The 9,624-nt window shown below is 30.2% G+C and overlaps 1 protein-coding gene across 1 annotated transcript; it reads right to left on the reverse strand.

Moving 5' to 3' along the window:
• Nucleotides 1-1,013: 1,013 nt before the first annotated feature.
• Nucleotides 1,014-9,595, reverse strand: LOC132717993 (cyclin-I-like). The gene is made up of 7 exons (XM_060701603.1): nt 9,440-9,595; nt 8,564-8,710; nt 5,829-5,957; nt 5,113-5,187; nt 3,526-3,666; nt 2,940-3,170; nt 1,014-2,631 (listed from the first exon to the last, which is right to left on the reverse strand). Exons 2-7 carry the CDS (start codon nt 8,678-8,680, stop codon nt 2,347-2,349), a joined length of 978 nt encoding a protein of 325 aa, XP_060557586.1. The 5' UTR covers nt 8,681-8,710; nt 9,440-9,595; the 3' UTR covers nt 1,014-2,346.
• Between the last annotated feature and the right edge of the window lie 29 nt (nt 9,596-9,624).

Genomic DNA, 9,624 nt, shown 5'->3' on the forward strand with positions numbered 1-9,624 from the left:
TGATATCTGTCTTTCATAAGATACTTTTATAAAAAAGCATACCTTCTACATGTTTAAAATATACAAATTTACATCTGTTTTCATCAATAAAATATGTCTTATAACTAAAATTCAAATGATTCACGTTTACATACTGTATTTCTCCATTACCTATTTGACATATGTTTCATATCATTACACAATCATTTAAGATGGTATTTAATACTTCAATATGAAGAAAGCAGTTTACTCTACAAAATATAGGTGGTACATAACTCTTCAAAAGGAAGATGTAAGCTAACTCTTCAAAATAAAGAAGTAAGCTAACTCGTCAAAATGAAGAAGTAAGCTAACTCTTCAAAATGAAGAAGTTAACTCTTCAAAATGAAGAAGTTAACTCGTCAAAATGAAGAAGTAAGCTAACTCGTCAAAATGAAGAAGTAAGCTAACTCTTCAAAATGAAGAAGTTAACTCTTCAAAATGAAGAAGTAAGCTAACTCTTCAAAATGAAGATAGAAGCTTAACTCTTCAAAATGAAGAAGTTAACTCTTCAAAATGAAGAAGTAAGCTAACTCTCAAAATGAAGAAGTTAACTCTTCAAAATGAAGATGGAAGATAACTCTTCAAAATGAAGATAGAAGCTTACTCTTCAAAATGAAGACACCACCTAATCCCAACTTTGTCCAGTCCCCAGAAAACTCCACAATTCATGAAATTAAAGATCAAATAATAACAAGAAATACAGTGTGTTACTTTACAACATTAAAAAAAGCAATTTCCTAATTTTCTCAATCAAGATCATTAATAAAAGCTTAGGTATAAGAATAAAACAAAAATAAAAGTTGCAACTGAAATAAAATCGATCAAACCTTGATGAATAGGTTTCTCAACCTAAAGAGATGATAAAAACATACATACATCTTTTTATCAAAATACAAACATGAAACTCAAATTTTATACATGTATATATCTATATATAAAATGATCAAATACAGAGAATATTTTTTTTCTTGCATTTAAACATTTTTTTCTTCTTTTTTTTTCAAAATTTTCCTTTTTATTATCTTTTTTTCTTTGGAATTAAGCCCCTTGTTTCTTGGAATATTTTATATTTTTGTGGAGATCATTTTTTTCCTGTTTTTAAAACACGGTGCCTAATTCCAAATTTTAAATATAACATTAAGGTTACAATCTACCAAATACAACAAAATGGTGGCATAATTTTTTAATTTTTTTTTTTGAAATTGTACCAAAAAATGAATATTTTTCAGTTTCCAACCCTGGAAACCAGTAAATCCCTAAAAATAAAGCTATCAGTCCCGCCCCTTCAACACTTCTGTTTACATAATTAATATCAAATCATACTTGTTCTCAACGAATACAACACTGAATCAAACCATATAATGGAAGCTTATTCTACTGCTGCCTTAATCATTCATAAAACAATTTATTTCAGTCCCTATTTGAATACTTTAAACTATATTTGAGCAGTGTTTCATGGTACTCTGCAACTAAATGATTGAAAATTTGTATTATTATTTCATAGTCCTTTCAAATGAATATATAATCATATAAGGCACCCACTTATTTTTTTTTTATAAAAAAGATTAAAGTAAGATACTTGGATTCCATGCCACTGCACCCTCCCAATTCCATTTTTCATCGTGCTGTAAAATGACTTTAAAATACTTAAAAACAGCAATTCAATACTCAAATCCTTAATTTCTAACAACAAAATATCTGAAAAAAATTGCAGAGAACCATTCCTATCTTTGCAAGAATTAAACAACTTTGGCTTTTTATCTAAAATCACAATGGCTTCTCTTCTGTTTCATAAAGAAATAAAAGAAACTAAGTAAGACAATAGAAGAAAGAAAAGTTCTGCGTAAAAGGACAAACAAAATAATCAACAGTAAAATACTTAACGTTATTGCCATTCCTAACAAAAGTTAATATATTAAAAAACAAACTCTATAAAATACTATCACAGTCTATATAACAGTCAACAAAAAAAATGGAACCCAAAAAACAGAAAAGAAGCCAAAGAATTACAAACAGCATAAAAAATCATGATTTTTTGTACATCATTTCTTATTCTTTTTGCGCTTTGCGAAATATCATTTCTCCAATTTTAACATTCAGGCATACCTGGTGTTTACAAAAACTTCCTAACATTCTCATTTTCAAAGTAATTGCATACCCCTCCATATATGGAATGACAAATAACTATAACAACATATTGGTCAGTTCCAATCTTACACTTGGTTGTTGATGAATTACACAGCTTCTCACATATTTTTACACATTTTAGCTGCGTGTTAATGAAAAATGTTGGCGAAACCATTTACACTGATGAAAAGTCATGAATTAATTGGCACGGACTGGATTAGCTTTTGCAAACACCGACACTTCACCGTCTAGTCCCATCTCAGGGCTGCCCGGATCATCGTTATACAGACGCTTGATTCCATCATAAACATCTTCCTCCAGATCAACAAGGTCAGCCTTTCTCTTAAACGACCTTGACCTTGCGAGGGCTCCACAGGATGCAACTTGATTAGTTTTAAACTGATAGCCCGTAGGTAACATGTTCTTGTCTTTCAGGATTTGAGCAGCAATTTCTCGACAACGGATTAGCGAATCTATCTCCACCTGCGTAACGAAATAATCATATTTACTATCTAAGTAATCTAATAGAAACATCGAGATGTGAAAAAATAGGTTCAGTCATAAAATAACACATACTTTGCAAAGCGCAACTTAGAATATCATGCTTTTTCTTTAATTTCTATATTTAGAAAATTGATAAAAGTGGAACAAACAATCAACACAGGATAAATTTTAAGGTTTATTTAATGATGATAACTGACGTTTCTATATTTATAACTTTAAAATTTAGATAGTCAGAAATACATTTAACTTGTGGCGTTCAACGATAAATGCTTTTAATTAAAACTTACGTCCGCCATCTTCTGTACCGTGCTGATAATGGAGAGCCAAGCCTGCGTAATCTGCTCTAGTTCTAAGCTGATTATGGCCAGCGTCAGTGTAATCGGCCGAAACCCAACCATCTTATGGTTACACAGACAGTTGAATACATTTCGAGACAGAATAGACAAGTGTCGTGATGGTGTCATATTCACCACGCCTTCTAGCAACTGGGGGTAGTAACACATCAAGAGAGAGTGGATCTAAAATAGTGTAACAGTAAAATGATTTAAAGACCAAATTGATAGCACTAAATCAAATAATTTCAGTAAAGTTCACAAATACTTTTTTCCTTCAAATCGTATTAAGTAGAACTTATGGAGCCACAGAAATGGTATAAATATTTGTTAGTATGATACAACACTTTAACTTTGAACAGCCGACTCCAACACCCCTCTCCCCAACAAAATTATTTTTATCAAATTTACAAAAAAATGTCACCTTTTAAACGACTCCTTAAGAACACTTTATTAATGTTTGTATCTAAAAAAATCAGTGGAAAAAAAAATATTGCAAAAATTACACACAAAAAAAGGCATGATCATTGTAATGGCTTACAATATGGAGGAAGTCAATCTGTGTGACAGTTTTAACGCTCCATTGTAGCTTGCTCAGTATGATCATTTCCATACGTAGAATATCCGATACTGCACAACCACATTGACTCGTCTTCACAAGATCCACTGCACTTGGTATTACCTGAAAACAGTATAATTAATATAATGACACTATTCTTTTCCTTTTAATAGTTTAAAGGTTTTCACCAAATTGTGAATGAATCTTAGTTAATCTTAAATTACGACACAGTTAAACAATTTTACATCATATCAATTATCAAATAAGAGAAAAAGTCCAAAAATGCTTAATTCTTAAATTTATGCAATTTCTTTACAACACATCAGGCTATAATAATAATGACGCTCATTTGCTAACGTAAATCACCATGTAACCATGTAATAAGAATTTTCTCATGTAATTAAATCTTTAAGTAAAAATATTTTTTTCAATCATTGAAATTATATAATCATAAATCACTTTTTAATTATATGACACTCTCTTCATTGTCTTATAACATTGTTTGCTAATTACTCGCTTTTCTTTTTGAGTTCTTTAAAATGGAAGCATAATATCATTTTTTTTTGTTAAGCACTCCACCCATCCTTTATGACAATTATTTTTTTCCCCTACTCTTTCTGGTCTAATTACATTCTACTAATTTTTAGCTTGCTTTTCTTTTTTATTCCTTAAAATCGAAGCATATATCAATATTTTGTTAAGCACACCCCCCTTATAAGACTTATTTTTTCTAACAAAAAATATCAATAAATCCACCTACAATCGACATTACTGTCAACATTCAGAGACATTTCATATATGCCAATATCAGTCACTTTCATACAGTAAAATAGGTACAGCTGTTACTGAAAATGTCACAGGAGTGTGGCCGTGAAAAATGTCACATACTGTTTACATCATTTTTTGCATACCATTTTTTTCCAGCAACATTTCTTGAAAAATGCAATGAATGTGAATATCTGTCAATGCATTTTGTACGTATTTTAACTGGCAGCTACCTTTACATTCCTGGCACAGTTGTTTTAAAATAACAACATAAACTTTTCAACAAAAAGCTACTGACTTTATAACAAAAAATTTATAAAAAAAAACAACATAAAAATAAAGCAACAACAGTTTGTATGACCTTGATATATTTACTTAAATGCTAAAACTGTTACTAAAGTGCTAAAACTGTTTAAAAAGGAAACTTATCTCCACAACTAAAAAGTTTCCGCGACCCAAAACTATCACTCATTACCTTATTTCTTAAGTACTACTCAAAAATCCTATTTTTGTAAATTTTAAATAAAATCTTTTTAGACTTAGTGTTTCTTGTTTTCCTTTCTTGTGATTTTTGATTGACTTTTCTTAAGGTGTCACAATCCTATTGAATGACTGAAGAGACCTTCATGACTGACAAAAACTAAACTGTTCTAAAGATAAGTCAACATACCTAGCTCTATCATCTATGCTATTGCAGTCTGACCAAGTTCTATACCGTTAGAAGCTCTTTTTTTTTTTTTACAAATTCTGTCTATGAGATCCCTACACAAATTCGGCTGGGTTTATATATATATGAAAACTCACCTCATCTTCTTCCAATGTTTTGGCAGCAATATAAAAACAACTTATTGCCACACACTGAATGTACTTTGGACGAACCTGCAAAAACAAAATTGTGATTGACTTGCAAAAGGAAAATTGAGTGTTTTAGTACAGGGTTAATTTGTATACATAATTCTGTCAAAAATATTTTTAGGATAAATGTAGTCACAGTTAAACTTGTATATAAAGATTATATTTTTATCTATATGTGTAACACTTTCCTCAAGAATAACATAAAGTTCAAGTAGGTACAAAGCAAAGTGTAAAGGAGAAAAAAATATATTTTGTTTTAGGTTATATAGATACTTAACAAAAACGCTTTTATAAAATATCTAGGCTAAATTTATAATCATTAAACAAATCACCTTAAAAAACAATGGTGTTGCACGCATTATCCAAAGGACAGCTTTAATAGCATTATTGTTAAATTAAGCTAGCTGCAAATTTTGAATTTCATGCAAACGATTTATAATTTCAGTACTAAAATATAGAAATTAACATGAAATAGAAAACAAGGAAATATATTAGATATCTTACTGTTAAACATGAAATCCACACATGGAAATTTCTTTTACTACTAGGATTTGATTATTGCATGCCTAAATTGTTATTCTAGAATCAAAACATGCCTAGCTTACTTACGGTATTATTGTGTGCCTAAATCATTGTTCTACAGTATCAAAATGTGCCAAGCTTACCTTGACAAGAGACAGGAAGCGGTCTGTTAAGGCCACACCTAGGGCCACTGTCTCGGGTGTAAAATGGAAACGCCTGTTCAAACACACTAACCAATAAACAACTTCATCACGATGTATACCACCGGTCTCCTAAAAATAGAAGTATCATCACTTTAATTATACAAAATATGAAAAGGAAAAGTATACGTTCAATGTGATAGTTTTTTTACTGTAAATACTTTAAGTTGTTTTTTTCGGATTCTTTGACTATTTCCATCAGATGATAAATTTTGACTCAAAGTGTAGTGTTTTTTGGATGCATAGGAAATATTCTTACAGATGTTAAACAGTTATTACATACATTTCATGGCTTCCATTTAGTTCTAAAATTTGGAAGTCAGATAATGAAAATTTCTGACATTGGAAGTCAAATTATATAGGTTAAAGAATGAAAGCATTATATTTTGGAAGTCACAAGCCAAAATCAGGAGTAAATGACTCCCAAACTTCCATTAATGGAAGAAGCCCTGGCATGTTCTTCCATATTAAAAAACATCAAAAGTACAAACTTCATTTAGAAAAATACTGGTACTGTCGTACATACAACCTAGATACTAACTTAGATAAAACTACTAAACAATTAAACTTTTACTGTTTATTAAATGTTCATAATTCAGTTTGATAAGATTATTTGATAAAGCATGAAGTTGTTGACTTCAACCATCAACAACTGTGATAGATAGCACTTTGAGCTTGTCCTCTATCTATTACAGTTTAAGGTCACTATTATGATAAACCCGGACATTTATTGGTGCACTTACATATGATTAAATTGTTTTAACTTTCTAATTGTACATCCACACCTATGTATATAAATTATATAAAGCAAATATTTTAACATAGAAAAGAAAAATTCCTGCCAACCTATCCCCTTTTTATGCGCCGAAAAGCAAAGACAAAATAAATATTTTTGGACACTACTTAAAATTCTTAGTAGGTTAGTAAACAGAGTGCATAAATTTATATAAGGAACTCCTTTTTTCTGTCTAGATCAAGGGTCAAATTACATATCTTCTTCATTTCTTTCGTATATTACTCAACAGAATTTCAATAAGAATACCAAATATGGCAAGTTTTCAAGTCCAATTCAAAAATTGAGGAAGTTAATACTCCCCAATAATTAGCATTTGACCTTTTATTGATAAACTTGTACCACGTCCTACATATCAAAGCCTGTTAGCATTATTAATTGGCCGAATATTATCAATTTAATCGCTTAAATTGTTTACTTGGTGAATACTGTCATAAACACTTCACAATACTTCCCCGATTACATTACGTCATGTCATATCGCATTAAGTAGTGGCAAATGACTGACGATCAAGTGCAAATTTATCATTATATTATACATGGCAAGGTTTCCTGCTTATGAATTGGTTATAATATTAGATTACATGTACGTGGTTTCCCATATAAATTTCAAAGTTCTATTTTAAAGGAGTCATGACTACACTACCACAATGCAATTAATTAAAGCTTAAATCAAATGGTAAAATAACACTGCTCATCATAATTGAATTATTTTTATAATTTAATTCATCAGGAAAATTATAAAAAATTAACATAAAATACAATAAATTACACATGACTACATTTAATTCTTTGAATAATCTCAAAAGGTAAAGCAGTCTGCCTCAACAATATTTAAATATATATAAAGTTTAATAATAAAAATTAATCAAAATTAACATTAACATTCCTAATTGTATCAAATCTTTCAAAAACTGCAATAAGACTTTTTATACAAAATATATATATAAATCATACGCAGCACACTTTTTCACATCATCATTTGAAGCCTGTGACGCATACATTGAAATATAGCTATCTGATCATGCCATTTGCAATTTTAAACAACTGTGCACAACCTGACAGCTACATGATAAAATTATTGAATCACGTTTGGGTTGTTGAACTTGAATATCTTCTAACCTGGCCTTGAAAATGCTATATTTACCATTTGATAAAATTTGCATAAACCAGGTCAAAAGCACATTGTATGTAAAAGGTATCTTCATCAGGGCAATCAATCCTTATCGACTCCACTTACTGCCTAAGGGTGTTTGAAAGATTTTCTTTCATAATTTACAGTACTTCAGACTAAAATTCTCTTTTTTTTTAATTTGCTTATATTAGTTATAAATTATCATTAATACAAAAACATTTTATCAAATTCAAACCCAAATGAGCAATGACCAAATAGCTTAACGTGTACTATAATATTAGCCTTAGTAGAGTAAGATGGACTATTTATTTATACCTGGTTTTAATGAACACTAGTATGTTGTAGCCCAACTGAATGACTGTAACCAGCACTGGTGTCATAATTATGAAGACAGTTCTAAGACTAAAGATTCCAGTAAGATTTGAACTCTCTTTGCCTGGTTCAGTGGTTGCAACAGACTTCCTCACAACTTTATGCCACCTCTTCTTCTTTAAACATGTATATTTATTTTAGCTTGACTGCACAACAAGTTCTTGCAACTTATATTAATCTCTTTTGAGTCCACTTCCTGGAACTAACCAGTACTGGTGTCATATAAGGAATCATGACCATGACCTGAGTACTAAGGGCTCAAACCCACGATCCCTGGGTTGGGAGCAGACACCATGGACCTTAACCACTAGGCCTCCGCCACCTCTTCTCTAACTAACAGAAGTGCATGTTTACAATATTATAATAACAGTTGACTTACTGTAGCACCAGTGTTTGATTTATAATGTACTGGTTTCCATTGCTCCTGTTCTTTTTTCAGTGTGTCCTTCAGCATCTTCATGAGATGCTGAATGTCCAAACCATTGTGAAGCTTCATGATTATATCCCCTAGTTGCTAAAAAGTTCCCTGAAATATTTTTATAGCATTATATTTGCTGTTATGCATTAAATTTAATTATTTGATAAATGCCAACCTGAAATTAAGTAAGCATTGTAGTGATGTCCATCACCCAACCTGAACAATGTTGCTCAGAAAGAAATTCTCATTAATTAAGTAACAATTTAGACATTAATTTTGATCTAACGGTATATACATCTACAAAAAATTGACAAATCTGGTATTTTTTTATTCTGGTTGACCAATAATATATTTCAATTACTATTACCCTCTATATACAATTTTACAAATTATTCCAAGAAATATAAGTATATAGTGAATAAGGAAACAATCAAGGAGGTACCTGAAACATCCTGATCAATAAACAATTAAATTTAACATACAGTATATTTCAATAGCTTTCAAACTCAGTAATATAACTTTAACAATATATGTAAGGTTAAATGGACAAGTTGCATCAGTAAACCAAATGTTAATAATAACTCTTACTTAACAAGGGAAAACTGCATTATTCTAGAGGAATCTATTTGACCTACAAATTAATTACTTTGTAAAATTTATTTTCTACATTAGAATTAATATAAAATGGCAAAACTTTATCTTTTCATTTGAAAGAAACATCAAAACTCGATCAAAACAGTCATAATTACATAAATATAAGAAATTAACCACTGAAAATTAGGCCAAACTGCTGACAGTAGTAAACACAATTTAATTATCACTAATTTAACCGTTTACCTGGCGAAATCAAGCAAAAGCTTGAACCAAAGTGTTCCTCTGGTCCTCCGCTTGCCTTGTCTACATTTACTGGCCGTTTCTCTCCATGTTTCTTGAGAAAATGACAAAAGAAAAAGAAGGAAAAATAAAAGTTAGCGAACCAAAATGGTTTCCAAAATTTTTCCTGATACACAAATTGAAGTGTA

The sequence above is a fragment of the Ruditapes philippinarum genome, unplaced genomic scaffold, assembly GCF_026571515.1.
Source record: "Ruditapes philippinarum isolate M1 unplaced genomic scaffold, ASM2657151v2 ctg1723_1_1_1_1, whole genome shotgun sequence".
Lineage (NCBI taxonomy): Eukaryota > Metazoa > Mollusca > Bivalvia > Venerida > Veneridae > Ruditapes > Ruditapes philippinarum.